This window comes from Ictalurus punctatus, chromosome 12 (assembly GCF_001660625.3).
Source record: "Ictalurus punctatus breed USDA103 chromosome 12, Coco_2.0, whole genome shotgun sequence".
NCBI classification, from domain to species: Eukaryota; Metazoa; Chordata; class Actinopteri; order Siluriformes; family Ictaluridae; genus Ictalurus; species Ictalurus punctatus.
In genome coordinates, this window is record NC_030427.2 from 8,505,737 (window position 1) to 8,533,270 (window position 27,534).

Here is a 27,534-nt window from a genome sequence, read left to right on the forward strand (position 1 = left end):
TCTGCACCACGACAGACAAACTGGTAATGTGGTAAAGAGTTCAGAATGGTGCAAGGGAAGTATTCTTTAAACCACTGGACTCAGGATATGTGCAGACAAGTGCAGACCATATGCATTTCAAAATAATAAAGGATAACTGAAGAGTAGTCAGAAGAAAAGTAAACACATGCAAGGCTATGAGGGATAAACAAGGCGTACATACCTTGAGAATTGGTAAGACTTTGCAAAGAGATACTGAAGGGTGTGAGCTTTTATATTTGACATGGGAAAGTGAACAGAAATTTGAGGTCAGAGGATGCACTAGAACACAGAAAAGTGAGACCTCTATTGGCAGGGAGGTGTAATGCCCTGGGCTGGTGTTGCAGCTTTTATGTTATATGGCAGTTAACAGCAGATGGGGGAAAAAAGCACAATGATTCTTTAGTCATTTTCTATCCCCCAATTATTTTAATTAAAGGCCTGTGCTTGGCTTTAAAGGCAGTGGTCTAGACAGTACTGTGAACGCTATCTCAGACGCCTCTCCTTGAGGAAAAATCTGGAAATCGCTGAGTGGTGAAATACATATAAGTAATCTTAATAACTTGACTTGGCCACCAGAAAATCAACTTTAACACCTGTGTTAAAATGTTAAATCGCTTAAACGTTATTGATAGTCAACAACTGCCCTTAGACTTCTATTTTAATTTCAAGTAATCAGATTTTCAAGTAATCAGATTTTAAAGTAATCAGATTTTCTTTTTCAGCTACACAGGGAAATGTGTTAAATTATTGCCTGTAGTAACTGCATATGCTACAGATGCTGTAGATAGAGATTAGGTTGAAAAAATGCTGGAATATTCCTCTAGAGAAAGTCATCATTGTATTAAATTAGCGTCATACTGTGCCCAGCATTACCTTACAAAAAGAAACATGTCTTACAGTTGTGGAAAAGGCTAAACATTTCTGCCTTCCATATCTATAGTCATTTATATCCAAATTTGCTAACTGCTCTAAAATCACATTATTAAACAAGCGAGTCAGATTTGCAATGTTTTCAGCATAACAATAGAAAGTACTGGAAGAGTAAACCTAATGTACTGTATATGTACGAAGCACAAGAACAGCATTATTAATTACGGTTTAAGTCTGTAAAATGCATCAACTGACCCCAAGATGTCATTTGGCAGCAAGAACAGTGTTATCTCATCGAAATCAATAATGAAGGACGTTCATTTGAATCCCAGTTTTTCCCCAGAATCATCACTTCTGGGGGTGAAAGATAAGCGTGCATGTGCAGTTCTTGTTTCCCGAATCAGGCGTTTTGTGATTGGACTTGCCGTGCTCAATTGGGTCCCTGCTGAAGTAAGCCTGAGCCAAACGCCTGCTGCTTCAATGGAGGAAAAAGTGCTTTGACATGGCTGGTGTGTTGGAGTGTGTGGGGTTTTTTTTTTAGCCGACTGCAAGGCTTTTTCTCTCGCTAATGCGATATTGACCCAACCGCTGATTTCACTGACTTGAGCTAATGTCTTTTCCAGTTGGATTTTCACAACAAAACTCCTTTACCCAGAGTTCATATTAACCCAGAACTTGTGAGCTCGCTCGTAGCATCTCCTTTGTTATCTTAGCGAGGCATAACGATCAGTATACAGGTGATGGACTTTGTTTTTTAAGGTTTGATTGAGATCTATTCCAGCTGCTTCTTTCCTTCTTGGATCATGACGATGGAGCTTTCTCAAGACCTCATGGGGATCCCAGATGAAAACGTACAGATTTTGTATTGCGAGGTCTTTCATGGTCCAGAAAAGGTACTGCATGCGCTGGCTGAGACAGTAGTAAGCTGGAGATCTTGCAGGAATAATATGATGTTATTACATGAGCACTATCTATTTAATGTGCTGGATCTGTGCACTCAAGATGTAGTTGTGTGAAAGAGAGTTAATGAAGTCATCTTAAAACGTCCTCTTAATAATGGAGAACTAAGAAAACAGAAAATAGAGAAGTATATCTGTACGTATATGAGTCATCGGATTCTTTGCTATTTTTTTTTTATATTAATAATGAGATTAAAAGGTTGTGGGTGGAAAATCATATGAAGTGGCATAATATTCAACATTTGTTTGGAAAAATACTGCCATTAGTTATGCTTTCTGTGGTTAAACAGCCTATAAAAAGATAGTTTAAGATATTACACTGAGTAAATGTTAAGTTTGGGGAATTATATTTCAACATGCAAATGTATATTCTTTTTGTTGTTGTTGTTGTTGTTGTTGTTGTTGTTTGTTTTTGCTAGTTTGAGATTCTCAGATTACAGGTATTTTGCTTCTTCCTCTTTCAGGACTCTTGAAGAGCTTTTTGATGTAGTCTGCGTCAGAGCTTGTGATTTTGAGATTTTCGTGATGAGTAGTACGGAGGAAACTATTTTACTTTTGGTATAACGTAATTTTAATTGCCTCGGTTTGATGTAACACTGGTTTACTACAGTGCACAGTGATTAAATCACTGTGCCATTTCTCAGAAGGCTACGGATAAATCTGTTACTTAGGTGCATAGTACATGTATGTGTAAGTGTGTAACCGGTGCACTGTTGTCTTTCGTTCCAGGGCTCAGCTGATTCCTACACTAGCAGGCCGTCCGACTCGGATGTGTCATTGGAGGAGGAGAGGCAGGATGTGGGGAGCCAGGGCCGGCAAGAACGAGAGCAGCAGGCCGCCGTACAGCTGGAGAGAGCGAAGGTTACTCTACACTATACAATACTACACTTTAATATATCCTGCTATATTTGTTCACTTTGGCAATGCTGTCTTGGTTTTCATCATGCCAGTAATGCTCATTTAAGATGCAACGCATGACACAGTTAAATTTCATAATTCAGTGTGTTCTGTATTATACACAGTGATACCTAGGTGTAGTGCTGGATCCTGGATCATGGTTAAGATAGATGCGTTTATGATTATGGTTGTTCAACATTGTGCCTTCTTTTATTACATAACTGCTGTCATTAATGTATATGTGATGTTACAGGCCAAAGCGGTGGCCTTCGCCGTGAAGACTAATGTCAGTTATTGTGGAGCGCTGGACGAAGATGTGCCTGTGCCAGGAACAGCGATTTCATTTGATGCTAAGGACTTCCTGCATATCAAAGAGGTATGGTGGCCTCACATCATTAGTATTACAAATGTGCAAACATTCACTGATGCTCAAGAAGGCAACATAATACATTAAGAACCAGGGGGATGTAAACTTTTGAACAGGATGATTGGTGTAAATTGATATTATTTTGTTTTGCATTATATTGCATCTGTGCCTTCTCACACACTGATGATGAGTGTTAGAGATGTATGAGTAATACAGGCTGAAACATATCGGCCCAAATGGAGATCAAATCTAAAGACATTTCACTCTGTGTAAATACATGACATGACCGTCACTGATGGGTTGCATGAATCTTAAAAGACATCAGGCCAGTGGTTGCTAGTTGGTACCATTCTGTGTATTTTTCTTATGACCACTGGTGGTGCTGTTGCACTCGGTTTCACAAAAGTCCAGAATTTTTAGTTAACTGCAAATAATCTAATGTGGATGTTGTAAATTAAATCTTCTATTGATGATTTTTTATCATTGGAAAACACGGGGGCTTAGAGCTGCTAGCTCATTGTACCAACTGCCTCTGCCTAAAAAGCTGCATGTACAGTAAGAATTTAAAATAATAATAATAATAATAAAAATAATCAAAACACAATCAGGTATCAATGTGACTCCCAGTTGGTTCCCAATCATCAGGAGATTGCGAGTTCAAATAGCGACGATGCTACAGCCATCTGTGGCCAAGGGTCAAGAGAGAAATTGGCCGTACTCTTTGAGTGGGTGGGAAATGGCAGGCGTCCAAACTGGAGAGAAAAATGGGAGAAAATCTAAAAAAGGAAAAGGGTATCAATGCAGAATTTCAAAGTGCACTCTGCTGACTTGTCGTGACAAGTAAATATCACCATTTTAATTTACTTATAAAGGCCAGTACCATCCAAGTAGAACTAAATATAATAGAGGTCATACTGTACATTGATGTAGGATATATTAATAGAAATATATATTAACTGTGAGTTTGCTGCATATTGGTGAACCCACCCAGGCATGTCATTTCCTAATTCCCTAATTCTATTCCACGGTGAAAATGTAATAACTTTTGGAGCTGTAATATTAAATGCACAAAAACGATGGGAACCTCCCAAAAGATATTTTCCCATGAGTCTTCTTTCTTAGTCCATTATTCTAACCAACCTCAGATGTTCAATAATGGCTGATGTATTAAGTTTAGCCACAGTAAAAAAAAAATAAAAATAAAAAAAACGATTAACAAAAAGAAAGCACTTGCCTCAACACGTCCTTTCTTTGTTCCCTTATTCCATCAAACTGTAGAAGTTCAATAATGACTGGTGGATCGGGCGGCTGGTGAAAGAGGGCTGTGAGATCGGCTTCATCCCCAGCCCTCTGAAGCTGGAAAACATCCGAGCCCAACTGGAGCAGAAGAAGAGCCGTGTTCAAGGGTAAGCGCCGGAAGGCCATTCGAGAATTAAATTAGAGCATTTGGTTTTCCACAAAGCGTTGGGGATTTTTTTTTTTTTTTGTAAAAAATAAAATAATTTTTTAAAAAATTTACATTGTTACTGCATTTGTGAATTTTTCTCTAATATGCTTTACTAATTGTCATGAAACTGTATTTTGTTTTGAACAGACAAGACACGAGTTTGGTTCAGTTTCTGAAAGTTTTTTTTTTTTCCCTTAATTGCATTCTGTTCCCAGAAAATCAAATGCTCTACATAGATATAGAAATATGTAGTGTGTGTGTATATATATATATATATATATATATATATATATATATATATATATATATATATAGGTAGGTAGGTAGAAATAGTGAGATGCTGTATTATGTAGATAATAAGAAATTTGGTTGGTGCTATGCAGAAAAATTATTAAAATTTATTTAGTATACAAATGTTAGAAATTGTTCTTGTCAGATGGGTTTAAGCTATTTATGACCATTTTTGGCATTTAATATTTAATCAAATCACTTGGACGTTTCCATACATGGTTTGTGTCAAATCATAAATCCTTTCTGTCTTATTTGTTTAAAAAGTATTGTTTTGTTTCAAATATGTCCCAAATGATCTCTTTCAGTACATAAGCATACAGAATTCTAATCTTCATCCCAGTATAAAGTAATACTCCATATAATACCTACAAATTATTTCTTACAACAATTCATAAATAATACAACTTTAGAATAGTTAGAATAAGATTAGATTGTAATTTTTTTAGTTTTAAGTTGTATATCTCTTTACGGATATACCGAATGCTTATGAGGCAAATTTATATTAATTACAGTATTATAATATGATAAGTACTGATCCTTATAGTTGTAATAGTTGTAGTAGTAATCAGTGATCCATGATATATTAACACATTATAGATATAGGTTATATAGAGTAGAACATTGTTGTGTATAAAGAGGCACCCTAATACTGTGCTCTCTTTGTCTCTGTTTGTTCGCTCGTCTCTTTAGTAAGTCCAGTGGAAGCTCCTCCTCCAGCTTGGGGGATGTGATGTCATCAGGTGAGCCTGTGGTCTGGGGGGAGGGGCTTTGGGAGATTGGGGGTGGGTGGGGTCACAGGAATCACCACGAAAAAACATCAGTGGGCGATTTTACTTCACCACTGTCCTGCGTAAGGCTAAAGACAGAACAAGCAGCTTCTTGTGAGCGTTGGGCAGCGAATTATAATGTTCTGACCGGACGCATTAATTTTAGACATTTGCTGATGCCAGAACAACTATTCTGAAGTCCTGTTTCTTTTTCTCTTTGCAGGCAAGCAGAAACAAAAAGTGGTAAGTGTACAACATGGGCACAGTCATCTCAATCTGTACTGATCATACAACGCAGTAATGGAAGCTTAAAAGCTGATATTATCTGATCTTCAAATTTCGCTCTGATAATTAGTTAGCTTATTTATCCCATAAACAAATTGCATGCTTTCAGCATCTTAAGACAGATTGAACAACAATTAAAGAAGCAATCAGCAAAAAAAAAAAAAAAAAAAAAAAAAAAACCCCAAAAAACAGTAAACTAGTAAAGTGGTAAGCACAAGAGAGTAATTAATTAAGTACATGGAAGTACAATTGCTTCACTATGCCTATTCTAAGTAAGGATTAAAACGCAACAGTGTGCGGTTTTATAGAAAAACGATCAATAATAGTGTGCTATGATGCGAAGAAGCATTGTCACCTCGAAGTCGATTATTTTTGAATAACATCACATCCCGAGGTGTTTAATTCTTCTCATAGTGCAGCAATTTGCCAACGCGGACAATTATTTATCTATTAAAGAACAATACTTTTTACTTTTTATCTGTTTATGGCAGGGATTGATGCCTTTTTTTTTTTTTTCAAAAGAGTCATTGCAAAAACGAATATTTTAGTATTATAAATAACATGTTTTTTTTTTCAGTAACATTTCAACAACAAATAATTTGTTTAGGTGAACAGACAACAAAAACAAATCGTTACAATACGTAACATGTTGCAATATGGAATTAATTGTGCAGGGCTTTTTCTTTGAGGTTGAGTTTCCACCTGAGCAGCATAAAACCTCTTCTGTGTGTGCGTGTGTGTATACAGACATGTGTGTGGACTCCTTCAGTGCAAGAGATCAAGAAGTCATGCACTGTTGGGACCGACAGGGGCACGCCTTTTCATTTCCGAATGATTTTCTGCTTGTTCAGGAAATCCGCAAACAGTTCAACTGCCATACTCAAGATGAATGACTTAATATATCCTCCGTCAGTAAAAGGTTTTCCTTGTCTTACACTCTCTAATGAGCCAGCAAAGCTGGCAGCATGCAGGCTTCCAGTCGCCCCTGTCCACGCTTGCATCTGCTGCTGTCCGGCTTGCAGTTTACGTTGGCGCTCCGTGCACACCTTCCTTCGACTTTCACCCACGGGTTACCTTGCTGCAAAAGCGAATGTCTTTTAACGATTGATTTATTTAAACGAGGGAATATGTTCTGTGCAAATCAGATACAGCAGAGCGTTCAATAAAAGCATACGTTTCAGTCCATCCACTTTGAAATTTTTCCGATGCTCCTCTGAATTCTGTCTTTTCGCCATCTCCACGAACTGGCTAGGTAGCTGCTTGAATCTGAGGGTGAGAGGTTACCATAGAAACATAAGTGGTTTGCCGTTGATTGGTGTCGTGACACGTGCGCACATCACTGCATACGTGCACTGGCTGGAACAACTCTGGAGATGTATTATTGTAAACTGACTTTTCATTCATTTCGGTAGGCTGTACAACCAAAGAAATGTAACTGACTTTTCATTTTCTGCAGGAAGCTGAGCTCTAGTGATGTGTTATGTTTTTAACGATGATATGTTAGTAAAGGATGAGACACCTCACGGGACACATGATTTTTTTTTATTTTTTTTTTTCATCAAAGAGCCACAGGTTCCGGACCTCTGGATTATAGTTCAATTTAATGTTGACAAGCATCTGCAAAACAATTTCCTGTTATTATAACACTATAACCCATCATTCCCTCCCATTCTGTCCTTTTTTCTTACTCGTGAAGTCAATAAGACACAAACATGCAGCTTGTCATGTTGCAGAGAAACCGCAAAGCCTTCTGTCATGAAGACTTTCCCGTGTCTGAAAATTTCATAGCTTTACCTGACCGTTCCAACGCACTGACTCTGGAGACTCCGAAAAATGCTAAATAAACATTTTTCACCACAGTATCGATTACAAAGATGTTTTAATCTGGTTATGTGGAGCATCCCCCAAGTTATTTTATACATGATAACATATTCAGCTGAGCGCGTTAATATAAACCTTGCAGCTGGCACTATTGTCAGAGCTGCTGTTATAGGAACTGAATCGACACCTTCTGACCAATCAGAATTCAACAGTACTGTGTTATAAGATTACAATCATGATTATTGACACACTGAACTAAAAGTAATGTCTGCATATCTATGACTCTTTACAGACTGAGCATGTGCCTCCCTATGATGTCGTGCCCTCCATGAGGCCTGTGGTTCTGGTTGGTCCATCCCTAAAAGGATATGAGGTAAGCATTTAAAGATTTGATTGGTCTAATCATATTGAAGGCTTTCAATTGGAATGTGATGATATAATGAGATAATAAAAGCTGACATAGTTATAGAATTAATATTAGTCATTAATATGATTATCATGAAAAGCAAGCAAGTTTGACAAAGTGTGATCGCACAAATCAAGTAATGCAAGCTTCATCCAATACAATGTTATGTCGTTTCTAGTTATCTGATTTACAATGTGACGTAGTAATTAGATATCATTATACTGAAACCCAACATATTAATTTTGTGGTTCAACATTTTTCATACTGTTCCACTTCAATTCCATTCCTTTCCAAGTCATAAAGTCATATTCAATTCACATCTTAAATTTTAATATTAACCCTTTATAGTTCATACAGCTTAAAAAAAAAAAAAAAAAAAAGTTTTCCATTTGATTTTTAATTGAAGTTGGACCTAATAGTGTGTATATATGTGTGTGTGTGTGTGTGTGTGTGTGTGTGTGTGTGTGTGTGTGTATATATATATGTATATATATATGTATATATATATATATATATATATATATATATATATATATATATATATATATGGATACAGTGATGGACACAGTTAATATGTGTGCCTCTGCCTTTCTTTCATGCTTTTATATACTAAAACGCAAAATAAAATTACATTTTGTGTAAATACATTTTGTGTGTCAGCTACCTGGACCTTTCTAGGTTTTTCTTCCTATGTGTTTGTGTCTGTGTATCTGTGTCTTGTAAGCTGCAGAAATCACTAAATCTGTACTCCCCTTCTCAGTCTACTTGCGTGGACAAAACAAAAAAGCATGCTCCTCCTCCTCCATTGCTCAGTTGCCATGGCAACAACCTTCCAGGATCCAAGAGACGTCAGTGGTTGGAAAGTAGAGCAAGGTTTGAAATTAGAAAATGAGGGTAAGGGGGAGAGAGAGAGAGAGAGAGATTGGGAAAGCAAAATAATAGGAACGAGAAGACATTATTTATATATACAGTGTGTGTATATATATCTACAGTGCATCCGGAAAGTATTCACAGCGCTTCACTTTTTCCACATGTTGTTATGTTACAGCCTTATTCCAAAATAGATTAAATTCATTATTTTCCTCAAAAACCTACAAACAATACCCCATAATGACAACGTGAAAGAAGTTTGTTTGAAATCTTTGCAAATTTATTAAAAATAAAAAACAAAAAAAGCACATGTACATAAGTATTCACAGCCTTTGCTATGACACTCAAAATTGAGCTCAGGTGCATCCTGTTTCCACTGATCATCCTTGAGATGTTTCTACAACGTGATTGGAGTCCACCTGTGGTCAATTCAGTTGATTGGACATGATTTGGAAAGGCACACACCTGTCTATATAAGGTCCCACAGTTAACAATGCATGTCAGAGCACAAACCAAGCCATGAAGTCCAAGGAACTGTCTGTAGACCTCCGAGACAGGATTGTATCGAGGCACAGATCTGGGGAAGGGTACAGAAACATTTCTGCAGCATTGAAGGTCCCAATGAGCACAGTGGCCTCCATCATCCATAAATGGAAGAAGTTTGGACACTGCCTGGTCTGAGGTGTGTTGGAGGTGTGTTAGGGGTCGTTATCATGCTGGAATACTGTCCTGCGGCCCAGTCTCCGAAGGGAGGGGATCATGCTCTGCTTCAGTATGTCACAGTACATGTTGGCATTTCATGGTTCCCTCAATGAACTGTAGCTCCCCAGTGCCGGCAGCACTCATGCAGCCCCAGACCATGACACTCCCACCACCATGCTTGACTGTAGAAGACACACTTGTCTTTGTACTCCTCACCTGGTTGCCGCCACACACGCTTGACACCATCTGAACCAAATAAGTTTATCTTGGTCTCATCAGACCACAGGACATGGTTCCAGTAATCCATGTCCTTAGTCCGCTTGTCTTCTGCAAACTGTTTGCGGGCTTTCTTGTGCATCATCTTTAGAAGAGGCTTCCTTCTGGGACGACAGCCATGCAGACCAATTTGATGCAGTGTGCGGTGTATGGTCTGAGCACTGACAGGCTGACCCCCCACCCCTTCAACCTCTGCAGCAATGCTGGCAGCACTCATACGTCTATTCATTGAGGGAACCATGAATGCCAACATGTACTGTGACATACTGAAGCAGAGCATGATCAGTATGCAGTATTCCAGCATGATAACGACCCCAAACACACCTCCAAGACGACCACTGCCTTGCTAAAGAAGCTGAGGGTGAAGGTGATGGACTGGCCAAGCATGTCTCCAGACCTACAGTGAGGGAAAAAAGTATTTGATCCCCTGCTGATTTTGTACGTTTGCCCACTGACAAAGAAATGATCAGTCTATAATTTTAATGGTAGATTTATTTGAACAGTGAGAGACAGAATAACAACAAAAAAATCCAGAAAAACGCATGTCAAAAATGTTATAAATTAATTTGCATTTTAATGAGGGAAATAAGTATTTGACCCCCTCTCAATCAGAACGATTTCTGGCTCCCAGGTGTCTTTGAAACCGGTAATGAGCTGATATTAGGAGCACACTCTTAAAGGGAGTGCTCCTAATCTCAGCTCGTTACCTGTATAAAAGACACCTGTCCACAGAAGCAATCAATCAATCAGATTCCAAACTCTCCACCATGGCCAAGACCAAAGAGCTCTCCAAGGATGTCAGGGACAAGATTGTAGACCTACACAAGTCTGGAATGGGCTACAAGACCATTGCCAAGCAGCTTGGTGAGAAGGGGACAACAGTTGGTGCGATTATTCGCAAATGGAAGAAACACAAAAGAACTGTCGATCTCCCTCGGCCTGGGGCTCCATGCAAGATCTCACCTTGTGGAGTTGCATTGATCATGAGAACAGTGAGGAATCAGCCCGGAACTACACGGGAGGATCTTGTCAATGATCTCAAGACAGCTGGGACCATAGTCACCAAGAAAACAATTGGTAACACACTATGCCGTGAAGGACTGAAATCCTGCAGCGCGCGCAAGGTCCGCTGCTCAAGAAAACACATGTACATGCCCGTCTGAAGTTTGCCAATGAACATCTGAATGATTCAGAGGACAACTGGGTGAAAGTGTTGTGGTCAGATGAGACCAAAATGGAGCTCTTTGACATCAACTCAACTCGCCGTGTTTGGAGGAGGAGGAATGCTGCCTATGACCCCAAGAACACCATCCTCACCGTCAAACATGGAGGTGGAAACATTATGCTTTGGGGGTGTTTTTCTGCTAAGGGGACAGGACAACTTCACCGCATCAAAGGGACGATGGACGGGGCCATGTACCGTCAAATCTTGGGTGAGAACCTCCTTCCCTCAGCCAGGGCATTGAAAATGGGTCGTGGATGGGTATTCCAGCATGACAATGACCCAAAACACACGGCCAAGGCAACACAGGAGTGGCTCAAGAAGAAGCACATTAAGGTCCTGGAGTGACCTAGCCAGTCTCCAGACCTAAATCCCATAGAAAATCTGTGGAGGGAGCTGAAGGTTCGAGTTGCCAAACGTCAGCCTCGAAACCTTAATGACTTTGAGAAGATCTGCAAAGAGGAGTGGGACAAAATCCCTCCTGAGATGTGTGCAAACCTGGTGGCCAACTACAAGAAACGTCTGACCTCTGTGATTGCCAACAAGGGTTTTGCCACCAAGTACTAAGTCATGTTTTGCAGAGGGGTCAAATACTTATTTCCCTCATTAAAATGCAAATCAATTTATAACATTTTTGACATGCGTTTTTCTGGATTTTTTTGTTGTTATTCTATCTCTCACTGTTCAAATAAATCTACCATTAAAGTTATAGACGGATCATTTCTTTGTCAGTGGGCAAACGTACAAAATCAGCAGGGGATCAAATACTTCTTTCCCTCACTGTAAACCCTATTGAGCATCTGTGGGGAATCCTCAAACGGAAGGTGGACTAGCACAAGGTCTCTAACATCCACCAGCTCCGTGATGTCATCATGGAGGAGTGGAAGAGGACTCCACTGGCAACCTGTGAAGCTCTGGTGAACTCCATGCCCAAGAGGGTTAAGGCAGTGCTGGAAAATAATGGTGGCCACTCAAAATATTGACACTTTGGGCCCAATTTGGACATTTTCACTTAGGGGTGTACTCACTTTTGTTGCCAGCGGTTTAGACATTAATGGCTGTGTGTTATTTTGAGGGGACAGTAAATTTACACTGTTACACAAGCTGTACACTCACTACTTTACATTGTAGCAAAGTGTCATTTCTTCAGTGTTGTCACATGAAAAGATATAATCAAATATTTTCAAAAATGTGAGGGGTGTACTCACTTTTGTCAGATACTGTATATATATTATAATGTGTGTGTGTGAGAGACAGAGAGAGAGAGAGAGAGAGACAGAGAGAGGGGGTAGTAAGTGAAGAAAAAAGAGGAAGAAAATTTGAAGAAAAAAAAAGCAATGGAAACTGGTTAATTTTGATCAGATCTGTCTACATCACAAACATGACATCATTAATAAACAACAAGGACTGAAATATATTGCTAGAAATATACATTTATTCGCATTATTTGTCAGATGAATTTATTTAAATGAAAATTTTTAATTTTATTTTATTTCAATTTCAAAACCAGGAAGCATTAAACTAGGGTGGGAGATAGGAACAAAGCAAACATGGAAGAAATAAGTACCCAGTAATGCACAAATACATGTCACGAGACTAAAGCGCCATGCTCTGCGGGGATTCGTGACAGATCAGTCACCATCTCACAGCTCCCTGTTTCGATCCAGAGCTCAGGATACATCATGTGTGGAGTTTCATATGTCCTCCCCATGTTTACTGGATTTCCTCTAGGTTCTCCGGTTTCCTCCCACCTCCTAAAAACATGCCAGTAGTTGGACTTACTATGTGTAAATTGCTCCTAGGTGTGAATGAGTGTGTGAACGTGTGTGCATAGTACCTTGCAATGGACTGGCCTCCTATTCAGAGTCTCACGCCCAGTCTTCCCTGAATCCACCACAACCCTGGCCATGATAAAGAAGTTACTGAAGCTGAATGAATGATTGAACTTCCACAAACACAATCACACGGACCTACAGATACAAAAACAGCCACAAATAAAAAATAAAAAAAATTAAGAAAAAACTCAAATGAACCCATGACAGTGACCTACTTCTAAAAATATCAGCACTGCAAAAGAGAACACACCTGTTCATATATGTACATGAACACACACTCGGAGGGAGTGGGCTTAGAGCAATATTTGTGAATGTTATCTTTGTATGATTGCATTAATCTCTTATGTGTATTGTGTGTGTGTGTGTGTGTGTGTGTGTGTGTGTGTAGGTGACTGATATGATGCAGAAGGCTCTCTTTGACTTCCTGAAGCACAGGTTTGATGGCAGGTGAGCAGAGTAGCTACATTAAAAACTTTTACTAGTTTTGAAAAGACTCTTTATACTTATACACTACACTTGTACACGCCTATGTGAGTCAAAACCTAAATCCACATGTTGTTCTGTTTAGGATATCCATTACCCGTGTGACCGCTGACATCTCCCTGGCTAAGAGATCTGTGCTGAACAACCCGAGTAAGAGAGCCATCATCGAGCGCTCCAATACCAGATCCAGTCTCGGTAAGAAACTTAAACACAATGTCTGAGCTTGCTGTTAACGTTTACATTTTATTTTATGCAATTTTTTTTTTCAGGCTACTTAGAGAAATTTTGGTAACACTTTACAATAACAGTACATGAATAATCATGCACTAATACCGGAATTAAAGCTTACTTAAATACGAACTTAAGGCGTGTACTAATCACAAACTAACCTTAACTACGATGCGAGTTATGAATTCTTGTGTGAATAACGACCACCTTCAAGTACATGTTAGTACATGTTTGTTAGTTAATGTATTAATTAACACGTAGGGGTGAACTAAATAGAACGCTGGTTTTCAATGTTAATAGATAATAACATCTACTAAATGAACAAATGTTACCGTATTAATTTCACCCTTGTGGGCAAAGGAGCAATGCCCTGGGTCCTAGCCACCCAGAGCATGTACTAGTACTACAGTGGGATTTGAAGAGAAGTGAATGGAGAATGACACATAACGGGTGGAGATGAAATTATTCGCGTTTATTATTAGTGCATCTTTCTAGGTTCGATAAGGAGGATCGATGTAAATTATAAAAGTAATCCAGCGCCATCCAATGATGTTTGTGCACGCAGCAGCACACTGCAGATTATATAAACAATTTGAAATTCATATTCTTTCTTATAGAGCATGTTTGATTTAGTTTACCCCTACGTGTTAATTAATACATTAACTAACTAACAAACATGTACTAACGTACTTAAGGTGGACGCTATTCACGCGTGAATTCATAAGACTCACGTCACAGTTAAGGTTCGCTCGTCATCAGTCAGTGATTAGTACACGCTTTAACTCATCCTTAGTTCAGTATTGCCAAAATTTTCAAACAAAATATTTAACCTGTATTCTGAGTTGGCAACTTAAGTTCAAACGTTATGTAAATGGTCTGCACTTATATAGCGCATTTTTAACCTTAGCGGTTCCAAAGCATGTGTCTCATTCACCCATTCACTCACACACACACCAATGGTAGCAGAGCTGCCATGCAAGGCGCTAACTTGCCATCGGGAGCAACTTGCGGTTCAGTGTCTTGGCCAAGGACACTTCGGCATGTGGAGTCACATGGGCCGGGAATTGAACCGCCAACCCTACGATCAGTGGACAACCCGCGCTACCACCTGAGCCACAGCCGCCCCACGGTCAATATTTACACAGGGAAAGTTCTTTGTATTCAGAATTGGGTTACACAGCTACTTAAGTTGCTATTCTTGGTGGCCCATTCAGATTATTAAAAGTATTTGTGTGAATTTCACTGCCCAAAGGTTGCCCAGATTTTCTTGAATAGAAGTGTCAGGAATGGTTTTTCCCCTAGTGTCTAAACAACCAGAATTAAACACGAGCACTTGCCTTTAAATCCCGCCCAAAAAACAAGGACAGAAAATGTAAACATAAGAAGGAAATGGTGTTTTTCCCCCTTTGCTGTCAAATGTAATATTACGTAACATAAAATCAAGATCGAATTTACAAATGAAAATATGTGAATGTTACAATGATAATACATTGCCAATATATTGGATTGCTGCAGGAATGGCCATGATAGTAATTATCACATTAATCGCTGAAAATTTTGTTGAATTTTAATAATATGACCTCCATCCTCATGATTCGGGAGCTTATAAAATAGGCCATAAATCAGCGCAGCATTCTTTCATTTTTTCTTTCTTTTTTTTTTTTTTTTTTTTTTTGCATTTATTTTCTTATATTGTGCTCCAGCATTTAATTGTGCACACAACTTAATGTAGCCACCAGACTCCAAACTGTAGTTCTCGCAGGATATAATCTATTTTATCACGCTTTTGATTTGCTATTTTGAGTTGTTGTTCAAATTAATAAAATAATGTCGATGCTTTCCTTAATTCAGTGTGCTCGCTTTTAAATAAAGCGCGCCCGTGTTTTGAAAGACACGGCCACTAAGTATGCGTCTGCTATGCTTACAGCTCACTTTAATTTAAATGAACTTTATTCATTAAAACGTGTCCCGTTTACGCATTTAATGTTGGTCTGAAATTGCCTCTTGTATTTTTTCATTTTTATTTTTTTCAGTGGTTTTACAGCCCAAAACATACATTTCAGCATGATGTATTGTGGTTACACACAAGAAAAATCTACTTGAGTCATGTGTTTATTTTATTTTATTGATTTATTTATCCTTTATTTAACCAGGAAGATCCCATTGAGATATCATAATCTCTTCTTCCAGGGAGACCTGGTCAAGACGACAGCACATAGAGTTTCACACAGAGATAACCACAGAAAAGAATACCCATAGAAAACACTTAAGAGTAATTAATACTGTTTGCGGTCCTGCACGGTCCTGTAGAACTGCACGGTCCTGTAGGTTCATCCTGTACAACATCAAGAAAATCAGACCCTACCTCACTGAACAGGCTGCACAGATACTAGTCCAGGCGCTTGTTATCTCAAAACTGGACTACTGCAACTCACTACTCTCGGGCCTCCCGGCCAGCTCCATCAAACCCCTTCAGATGATTCAGAATGCTGCAGCGCGCCTCGTCTTCAACCAGCCCAAGAGAACCCATATCACACCCCTCTTCATCTCCCTCCACTGGCTTCCTTTAGCCGCCCGCATCAAATTCAACGCCTTGATGCTCACCTACAAGACCTTGTCTGGAACAGCTCCCTCCTACCTCAACTCTCTCCTGAAGGTTTATTTTCCCTCACGCAATCTGCGATCAATCAACGACCGACGCTTAGTAGTGCCTACTCAGCGTGGCTCAAGGTTCCTTTCAAGAACATTCAAACTAACCATTCCTCAGTGGTGGAATGAACTTCCAACCTCAATCCGGACCGCAGAATCTCTCACCATCTTCAAGAAACAGCTAAAGACCCACCTCTTCCGTCAACACCTCACCAACCCATAAAAAAAACCTTACTCTGGCACTTTCACCTCTACTCTGCGCACTTTGCTTCTTCTGTAACTCAATTAACGGATCTTGTACGGTAGCACTACTTGTATTGTTCTCTGCTTGATATGTCGCTTTGCTTGTATTTTCTCATTTGTAAGTCGCTTTGGATAAAAGGGTCTGCTAAATGAATAAATGTAAATGTTTGCAAAAGACGTTTAAAAGTACTCGGAGGTGGCGATATGTCTAGTTTAACTACGTTTTGCAGATCGTTCCAGGCGCAGGGAGCATAAAAAGAAAAAGCATGTTTGCCAAATTCTGAGTATACTTTTGGGACTTTTAACCGAATGTGTACCTGAGACACACCTCTTTTCCAGAAAACCCCTCCCCCGTGTAACTCTTGTTCAAATATCCGAGTAGCACTCACGTCATTAATTACATCCGGAGTCTGAATACCAATTTTGATGTAACTCGTCTCCGAATTGCGGCCCTGTGCGTATAGTGTTCGTCGGATCACTGTTTTGAGAATACTGTCTTTTCTAACTACAGAGAAATGTGTCCAAATTATTGGTACTGTTAATGACATATATACTAGTCTGTCTTAAGTATATTATATTGTTGCCATTATCACTTGATGTCATACTCTGATGCACTGAAAATCATGACACGGAGCTGTATGGGTGTCTATGAATGTAAAATCACAAGATTTTACACACATCATGTCACACATTCCTAATTTGTATCCAGATGTATGCATCGTCTCAGTCTCCTAACCCTAAGCCAGTGTCATTATTCCAATTTGAAATCTAACGTGTTCTCACTTACGTTTGTGTGTATAGCCGAAGTGCAGAGTGAGATTGAGCGTATCTTCGAGTTGGCACGCTCCCTCCAGCTGGTAGTGCTGGACGCAGACACCATCAACCACCCTGCTCAGCTGTTGAAGACCTCACTAGCTCCCATTATCGTTCACGTCAAAGTGTCCTCACCGAAGGTACTCACAACTTGTACATTCTCTGTAAAAAAAATAACAATGGGATTTTGCTTAAATTTGTACCTTTAGACAACAATAATAGAAAGGCCATAAATAACTGAGTGGTGAAGCTATTTCTAAACCACAGCTGTGCACGAGTGTGTGACGGTCTTTTTGTTCTGTCCTGCAGGTCCTCCAAAGACTGATTAAATCCAGAGGAAAGTCTCAGAGTAAACATCTCAACGTGCAGCTGGTAGCAGCCGATAAACTGGCGCAGTGTCCACCAGTAAGTCATTTCTGTCACAAACTCTCTCTCTTTCTCTCTCTCTCTGTCTCTCTCTCACACACACACACACACAAATATACACTTAATTGCCACCTAGTGTGTTTACATGTGTCCACTGAGACTGCAAAGGACTTTTTTTCGACTGCACACAAACTCCTGGAAAGTCTGACACCACGAAGCTGAAGAATTATCATCAGTGACCGATCCTAAAGTTCCTAAAGAGCAATTTTTGGTACCTGCTCAAGATGATCACTAACTGGAACTAATGGATGGAATGGAATGCATTGTTTGTTGCTGATTGTTTACGCACAGTGTGTAACATCATGTCCACAACATAGTTTGATACGAAAATTCTGCACAAAAAAAAAGCAGTAGTAATTCTGACGTAGTCCGACTTTTTTCAAGCATGGTTTATCAGTTTCAGAGTTCACAATTCACCGATCACTCAATCGTTGGAAATTTAGACGTCCGTTATCTCACTTACTGATTTTATTTGGTGCAAAAAGATAACTGCGCTTTCGGCATATTTTTTGCCCTCCAGCATATTCGGATGTTAAAATGCAGAACCTCTATGCAAAATGCGTAAAACATGATACAGTCTTGGTATTTTCCATCTCACCCTTCACCCTGCAGTTCTTTCGCCCAACATTCAACATTCTGCCTTTTTTATTTTTATTTTTATTTTTTTTTTTACTGTTTTTACATTCTGTCACCCGAAAACGGAATGATAATTTTTTTGTGTTGTGTTTTGAATGATTATTTTATTAATTTCTCAAAAAAACGTACCAACACAAAACAGTGTTTGTTTTTTTTTCCCTCCAAACATCAAGCAATACAAGCAGCTACTGATAAACAGAATTACTTTCCGATCATATGGGGTGCCACCTGATGGATGTTTTTGGTGTGTTGATGACATCCATACCATATTTTTTGTCGTTTTTACAAAAAAAATAAATAAATAAATAAAAAATGGGTCAGACTTGCTAATATTAATAGAAACTGGTTAAACGAGCAGCTGGTTAGTCAAAGGAACAGGTCCAAGCACTTCTTTCATGTTCAGTTTACATGTTAATGTTAATTTTTAAATGTTAAACGATGTTAATAACGATGCAGTCTATGATATTAATCTTCCAGCCGTCTCTCAAGTTAATGGGGAAAAGAACTAGAACCCTAAGTTCTTCTGGTTCCTGCTTAGGCCAGTTCTTGCGTTTTGATTATACAGTAGAGAAATGCTCATAAGAGGATATTCAGCGGTACGTTTTCGCACTGACACGCTGATGTTTCACACGCAATCCTTCAATTACAGGAGATGTTTGACATCATTCTGGATGAGAATCAGTTGGAGGATGCGTGTGAGCACTTGGCCGAGTATCTGGAGGCGTACTGGAAGGCCACACACACCTCCAGCAGCACTCCACTCAACCCGCTCTTGGGGCGGAACCTTGGCCCCTCTGCCCTCGCCCCTTACCCTTCCACCATCTCCGGCCTGCAGGTCTGTAGCCACACACACACACACACACACACACACACACACACACACACACACACACACACACACACACACACACACACACACACACACACACACACACACACACACACACACACACACACACACACACACACACACACACACAGAGAGAGAGAGAGAGAGAGAGAGAGAGAGAGAGAGAGAGAGAGAGAGAGAGAGAGAGAGAGAGAGACAGCGCAGTTTCTCCTGTTTTCCCTCAGGTCCTATGTAATATTCAGAGAAATAAACATGCAAACCTCTTTACATGCTGGGTGATCCTGATTACAGATGAGTTTTGTTTCATAGTGGGGAAAAATCAGTCCTTTTTAATAAGTTTATTTCATATTTCACCTTACTCAACTGTTAGATTTGTTCCACTACTTTGATTGGTTGAGAGGCATTCCAAGAGCGCCTATATTCCCTATATCTACACTGGGACGTTTCCCTGTGTGTATTACTCCGTTCGCCACGTACAATTCCACTTCCTAGTTCAAAACCGTTACTACAGTAGTGTTAGCGACATCATCGGTGGACATGATAAACAATACTTTTCAGGAATATAACTCATGGTTTAAACTGTGAAATCTTGTCAGATGAAGATGAAAAATAAGACGGGACAATTTTACCGGAAGCGCCTTTTAACGAGAAGGTACAAATCATGGCTGCTTTGGGATCTACTTCCGCCATAGGGGCAAAAATCAACATGACATTTGGCCATTTTGTGTCCTGAATGTCACTTACTCGATATTATAATAGTAACTGTCAATAAGCTTCATTTTATTGGTCTTAAGACAGAGGGAAGCGAAAAGGCTGGAAAGGGAATGAATATGTGTAGTTGTTAAAACATAAGTGAGAACAGGAACTAACTTAAATGTAAATATAAATGGATAAAACATACGGTATACTTTGTTGTTCTTTAAATTAAAAAAAAAACAAACTTACGATGTACTGTTATTAGAAAACAATCAACTACAAGCCACATCACACCACCTCACTGGTGATTATTTTTTACCTTGTGTTTAGTAATCTTGGCTATAAATAAATAAATAAATAAATAAATAAATATACATGGGTCACTTTTTATCATATTTAAATCACTTCTTTAAAAAAAATGTAATGTGGAATATTACATTGCTTAAACGAAATTGTGTTCTGGTGTATTGTATATAGTGGTTGTAAGTCTTGATCGAGTTTCTTCTGTCTCAGAACCAGCAGGGCCAAAGAACGCGGCACGCCAACCACACAGGAGACCACTCCACAGCCAACGAGCGGCGCAACCTGATGACCCCGGATGAAAACTACCACAACGAGCGCCCTCACAAGGGCCGCGGCAACCGCAGCTCGTCGGGCTCACAGCAGGGCCGAGAGCACCACCACTACATGGACGAGCAGCAGGACCCTTACCAGGACAGCTACAAACCGCACCGCAACCGCAGCTCACCGGGCACCTACAGCCAGGACTCACACCACCGGCTCTGAGCAAGTTTCATCCCCTGCACTTGAGTCCATTGTCATTTAACATAGCGTTTCTTTGGTATGCATTGAGTATTTTTTTTGGTGGACGTCATAAGCTCCTCCTAAAGCCCAGTCATCTGACTTGCATCTCCATCTGCACGAATGACATGCTGAGATAAATGTGGATCGTCCAGACTTTCAGCACTCCACCATTCATGCGTTCTCTTGTTTATTTGTTTGTACTTGTGTTCTGTTACTGTTACTAAAGGTGAGATTTTCCCAGCCAACAAAAAAACAAAACAAAACAACAAAAAAAAAAAACATGTTTTTCATGATGTTCAAAAATATATCAAGTGATAGCCCTGACAGGGACCGGAGAGTAAACAAAAGCCCACAGAACAGATCCACACTGTGTGCTTGATGCATGCTTCCTTCGGTGCTGGATGTTGCGGTGACGCAGAGGCTCCTCAGACGTTACAGTCAGGCTTAATGTCGATGATATACCAACCCACTGCCAGTGATATTTTGTTATATTTATGGAGTGTGAAGAGAATTCTGCAAGACCAGGATCTTAGGGTCTTCCATAGCCTCTGGATCTAGTTATGACGAGAGGGATTTTTTTATACAGCTGAATAAAAGATAAGATCCATTTTGCGCCTTTGACACGTTTTCATTTAGTACGAGAGAGTAACTTCTGTGAAAGTGCTTCCTCGTAGCTTCCATGGTCTCAATGGCCCTCTCAGCATAGACCATTGTTTGCTAGATAGAATAGCCGCTTAACCAAGAGACGCAGACCATATTTGGTAAACAGTAGTGTTGCTCTGAGCTAGTTTACAATACATGTAGGTGACATTGCTCTTTAGATTTTTTTTTCTTTTTTTTTTTCTCGATACTAAGCATGAGCAGACCCCAGAATAGACCTACATTTGCAGGACCTCATATGTCTCCATCATAGGTGCTGAGCGTCAGGTAGAAAACAAAAGGTGATACTTCCTCATGATCATGTGAGTGCCACTTTGGTCTCCTGACTGAAGTTGTGGTTTGATCTGCTTCAACAAATTCTCAGGCTCTTCAGGATCATATCACCATGATGTGCTCTGATCTCTGGAAGACAGACCGGATTTACATCTCGGATATTATTAGCTAAAGTTCTCTCTTCTACTTGAACGCGCCATGGTGGAAAAGCTGATCTAAACCATGGATAATAAGCATGCATGTCAAGGAACTTGAACGTTTGAGAGCCTGGATTTTCTCTCATTGATTTATGCTAGTTTGTGCATTTAAAAAAAAAAAAAAAAAAAAAAAAAAGATTTTAAAACAAGATGAAAAAAAAAAAACATTGCAACCGCAAGACTTAATCAAACACGTACATTCTGTATGCAGTTGTCTATGAGCATGCTTCTCTGTTAATACTATAATTGAGGATGAATGAAACAAACGGATCGAGATTCAATGCCCATAACTCATCATAACTGCACTGAAGATTCATCTCTGAGTTTGCTGCTTGAGACAATCACACAGATCTTCTCTGTTCATCTGGAAACTTCTTCATCCCGTCCCAGCTCCATTCTGAGCTCCAACTCGACAAGGGAAGAAAAAAAAAAAAAAAAAAAGATCCATACTTTTGCTTTTTGTTTTCCCTTTTTTTTTCTTTTTCTTTTTCTTTTTCTTTATTTCTTTTGTGAAATTAATGAGGGAAATGCAAAGTGCATGCACAATATATGATTTTAATTTATAAAAACAGATTTAAAAGGAAAAAAAAGGTTTTATGGAAATCATATTGTAAAAGACAAATCTAGCAGTATTTAAGTTTTCTTTTACAAAAAAAAAAGAAGAAAAATTAAAGAGGGAGAAAAAAAATAAATGGCCGTTTTGAAAATGTGTCGGGTTGATTTTTTGGGGCAGAGAAAGAGAGAAATCACAGATCAGTGCAGTACCTTTGATTTACCACTAGATGTCAGTCTAGTTATATTGATATAACACATTTTTTAAAAATAATTTATTGAAATCTTTATGCTTTGGGAGTGAAAACAAATTCCCACAAAGATGGTTTTTTGTTTTGTTTGTTTTTTTGTTTTTTTAATCTTCAACTCACCTACCTTAAAACTGACTACTTGGTTTGAAACCAGGGTATGTTTTCAGCATATGGAGATCATCTTTGTAGCTGCACCTGTTTACGATAAACATTTACATTTGATTTACTGTGTGGGATTCTCTGGGTTCTCCAGTTTCCTCCCAGTAGTCTCAATCAGCAGGTGTTCAGCACAAATCTACATACACACAGCCATACTGGCACAGATTCAGTTTTGTCAAGGTTTGAACACATGGTATGGGGGACAAGAAGACATTAAGGGGCTACATAATTAATCTATAAGACAAAGTTCACTCTAGCGACAAATTGACGGGCTTTCGTTTTCTACGTACGCGGCGCAACATGAATTTAGCAGCAAATCAAAATGTTTCACTGGAATGGTTCCTCGGACCAATCCTTTGATACGTTGATAACGTTTTTTCAGCTCAACAGTTCCTACTAGGGATGGACGATATAGACACGATATTCCATGGCAGTTTTTGATGCCGTGAATGATATAAATGGCGATATGAATGTAGTAACATTCAACACTATCTTTTTAGCCACCCGACACATCCGCATACAGTCCTGAGAGCTGTGTAAAAACAAAAATTGTTCCAAAAAAGTCAAACTTAATCCTGACCATCATCAGATACTAATCTATACCAATTAAGTAGGCTAAAGCTGTGTACCGAGACATTATGAAGAAAAATAAAGCTTGGAAGGAAGTTGCAGCGATCATTGATGGATCTGGTGTGTGCATGTAGTTAGTAGTGCATGCTTGGGTAATCCCCAATTAAAGCACTCCTGCACATTTTGTACATTTGCATTTAACTATTTAGCTATAGACTACACATTTTAGCTACTTTCTCACATAACTAAAAAAATCCACTGGACAGTACGTACCACAGGATTTAAATCAGTTTGAGTGTGATATATTAAGATTAGGAGGGACATGGTGGCTTAGTGGTTAGCACGTTTGCCTCGTACTTCCGGTGTCGGGGTTCGAATGCCGCCTCTGCCCTGTGTGCCTGGGGTTTACATGTTCTCCGTGTGCATCGGGGGTTTCCTCTGGGTACTCCAGTTTCCTCCCTCAGCCCAAAGACATTTTGTAGACTGATTGGCATTTCCAGATTGTGCGTAGTGTGTGAATGTGTATGCAGTTGTGCCCTGTGATGTCTTGGCTCCCCATTCCGGGTGTCCCCTGCCTCAGGCCCCGAGCTCCATGGGATAGTCTCCAGGCCTCCTGTAACCCTGTGTAAGATAAGCAGTACAGAAAATGGATGAATGTTAAGATTGCATTAGTTACTAAGGAGTTATGAAATTCTTAGCGATGTGATATTTAGTCATTAGATGGCCAAACAAAGAACTCAACCTGTTGAATGTATCAGGAGTATGGCAGGACATTTTAAAAGTAGCTCAATTCCATGGGAAACAAATATTGCGAACCTGGCAACACCGGTGACGAGGTCATGTGATTCTGTATCTGAATCAACTTTAAACTCTGAGTTTTATTTTAAACTCAATTCATAATTTTACCTCGCGCCTCTGGGGTTGACGGTTGAAATCCCGCCTCCGCCCTGTGTGTGTGGAGTTTGCATGTTCTCCCCGTGATTCGGGGGTTTCTTCCATGTACTGTGGTTTCCTCCCAAAGGCATGCTTTGTAGGCTGATAAGCATTTCCAAATTGTCTGTAGTGTGTGAGTGTGTGTACGATTGTGAACTGCAATGGGTTGGTTGACACCCCATGCAGGGTGTCTCCAGCTTCGTGTCCCAAGTTCCCTGGCATAAGCTCCAGGCTCCCTGCGACCATGTGTAGGATAAGCGGTATGGAAAATGGATGGATAAATGGATGGATGGTCTGACAAAGGAAGTGGCACTAGTGTGTTACAAACAACACAAATGTGTTAAAACTGTAATGGAAAGTACCTGGGTAGATACTGTAATCCTTTTATTTGTTGATTTATTTATTTGTTTTTGCTAATGCTTTGAACATTAGCATTTCTTTCTGGAACAATACTCAATACAAGCAGCAGAGGGCAGTAATATTTTGCTTTAAAATTTTTTTATTTTTTTTTAAAAACACACTTTGGGGGGGTGTCTTTTCCTGTCCGTCTCTTCAGCCATTTCTCTTCTGGTTCTGATATGGGCAACACTAATGAAAAGTGTGGATTTTCTTGTTCTTCTTTCATATGAGTGTTATTCGATTTTCTAGATAACGCATCCGAGCCCCTGATGGTTTATCTGGTAAACTATTAGATAAGTTGTTTGGGGAATATAGGGCCATTATGTATGAAATAATGAGGCACTGTTTTCTATCTGTGCTTATCTAATTAACCTTCACTCACTGAAATCACAATCACATCATGTGAGGTAACACTGCTCTATACGTGGCAATTACACTGAAAGAGTTTCTATCAATGCTATAAAATATTATTTCCTGAATGCAGACGTCCTATATTTGATATTTGAGTATCTATAGCTGGCTTTTTTCATGCTGGTTGTCTTCACGAATGTAAATTTAAAAAAAAAAAAATCTTTTCGTAATGCACTTTTTTGAGGATGTAGGATGTTAAGTAACTAGAACAAAACACTCATTTGTTGTTGCCAAGCAACACATTATTTTATCTTCGTCAGTAAAATGATGGTGCTCTCATGGAGAATGATGTATGGCCTACACGTGGTATAAAATCAGTGAGGTCCCTTTAGTGTTTGGCATCAGAACATTTTGTGAAATAGGCATCTATGTGCTTTCTGTCTCTATCTAAGAGATGCACTCAAAACAGTTTCTGTGAACACCCAGCGATGGGGCGAGAAAGAGATGGCAACGTGTGGGGGAGGATTTGCATTAAACTGTTCTCGCTGGATAAATATAGAAGTGCTGCCCTTTTTTTGGGCATGTTCGCATGTGTATTCTATAGTTGTGGTTTTAGAAATGAAAGGGACACTATGGACTTGGCCATCGCACAAATATTCAGAAGAATAAAAAAAAAAAGAAGTCCAGGTCTAAATTTAGAATCTGATCCCACAGAGTTGTTGAATTCTGCAATCTGATTGGTAAAAAAGGTGTTGAGTAATTTCTTCTTAGTAATCAACAGTACAGCTTTCTGGCTGTAATTCAAATGAATATTAATACGTTTATTATATATATATATATATATATGGGGGCATGGTGGCTTAGTAGTTAGCATGTTTGCTTCGCACCTCCGGGGTTGGAGGTTCGAATCCTGTCTTCGCCCTGTGTGCGTGGAGTTTGCATGTTCTCCCTGTGCTTCAGGGGCTTCCTCCAGGTAATCCGGTTTCCTAACCGAGTCCAAAGACATGCGCTGTAGGCTGATTGGCATTTGTGTGCGTATGTGTGAGATTGTGCCCTGCAATGAATTGGCACCAGGGTGTCCCTCGCCTTGTGCTCCGAGTCCAATGTCCAAGCTCCAGGCTCCACGTGACCTTGTGTAGGATAAGAAGTCCAGAAAATAGATGGATGGATGGATGGATGGATGTTGATCTGATGAAAATTTCCGTTAGGAGATGTTTAGGTAACATTAATGCATTAATGGAAGGAGTCTTCAGTGTCATCACTTTGTAACAGAGAGTCTTCAGCTATGAGAAAGTGTTCAGGATGGAGGACTTTGCACTGTCAATAAGATGACAAGCTCTGTGTGTGTGTGTGTGTGTGTGTGTGTGTGTCTTATTAACTTTAAGCAAGACGGGGAAAAAAAGAAGCTGGTCAGGGAACAACTGATTATAGCTGCTGTAGAATGAGTGATAACTAGTCTCGTTGATGTTCTCTAACATTAATTGTAGCGATAAAGACTTTTGTGTGTTACAGTTGTGTAATTTTTTTCTCTGTCCCTTATCACTACTGCAAAACCCTCATAAACAATAAAGCAATGCTAAATGTAAATAAACAGAGCCAGACTTGAATGCTATCTTGAAAACACAGCTTTTTTGTCTTTTGCTTGATTTCCCAGTAGCTGTCCATCTAGCCTCAAGTTATTATTAACATTGTTAGTGGAATGGCAGAATGTATTTTTAACATAGTTTAAAGCTTGTAAAAGGCAATCCCATCGAAGACATCCTGAAAAACAGATATGACTTATGAGACGCTAGGACTTTGGATTTTAAAAGTATTGCACCAAGGCTGTTAAATAATAAATGGAAGTAGGCTGCAGTATAAGCCTACATAAACCGATGTGAATTGGCAGTATGCTAGCGTAAGCACAGATGGTCACACATCAGGGTGCACTCAGTGACTTCTGCCAGTGCATCATGGGTGACAAAAGCAACCTGGCTAATAAGCAACCTGACACGCTCCTGTGCAGCACCAGTTTTTCAGTGAATTGAGGGTATGTGGATCGACTCATTCTCATACTTTGTAACCGTATTATGTGACTATTTTGCTCTTTATAGGAGATTCTTTGGGACTGCACTAACAATTCCATGGAAACTCCATGAATAAAATAACACTTGAACATCAAGCCTAATATCACTTACAGCTTAATAAAGCATTTACACCACAATGCTGTTGAATTCTCAAATCTGATTGGTCAGAAGCTTAATTATATTAATGCGCTTGTTCTAATACGTTATCCTTTCCATACTAACAGCTCATTCACAGAAACTTGTCCGTCAGAGGCTACAC

At 39.4% G+C, this 27,534-nt stretch overlaps 1 protein-coding gene across 3 annotated transcripts in view; it reads left to right on the plus strand.

Annotated features, from left to right (window-relative positions):
- The window catches only part of cacnb4b (calcium channel, voltage-dependent, beta 4b subunit), a 35,557-nt gene extending 13,414 nt beyond the window's left edge, over window positions 1–22,143 (plus strand). For all 3 annotated transcript variants that reach the window (XM_017480776.3, XM_053684565.1, XM_017480777.3), the window contains 12 exons: window positions 2,580–2,711; window positions 3,001–3,123; window positions 4,393–4,520; window positions 5,543–5,592; window positions 5,843–5,862; window positions 8,018–8,098; window positions 13,425–13,483; window positions 13,605–13,714; window positions 17,441–17,592; window positions 17,762–17,857; window positions 19,164–19,349; window positions 20,574–22,143. In XM_017480776.3, coding sequence (XP_017336265.1) covers window positions 2,580–2,711; window positions 3,001–3,123; window positions 4,393–4,520; window positions 5,543–5,592; window positions 5,843–5,862; window positions 8,018–8,098; window positions 13,425–13,483; window positions 13,605–13,714; window positions 17,441–17,592; window positions 17,762–17,857; window positions 19,164–19,349; window positions 20,574–20,846 — 1,410 coding nt within the window. In that variant the 3' untranslated portion in view covers window positions 20,847–22,143. The remainder of the gene's footprint in view (window positions 1–2,579; window positions 2,712–3,000; window positions 3,124–4,392; window positions 4,521–5,542; window positions 5,593–5,842; window positions 5,863–8,017; window positions 8,099–13,424; window positions 13,484–13,604; window positions 13,715–17,440; window positions 17,593–17,761; window positions 17,858–19,163; window positions 19,350–20,573) is intronic.
- The last annotated feature ends 5,391 nt before the right edge of the window (window positions 22,144–27,534 follow it).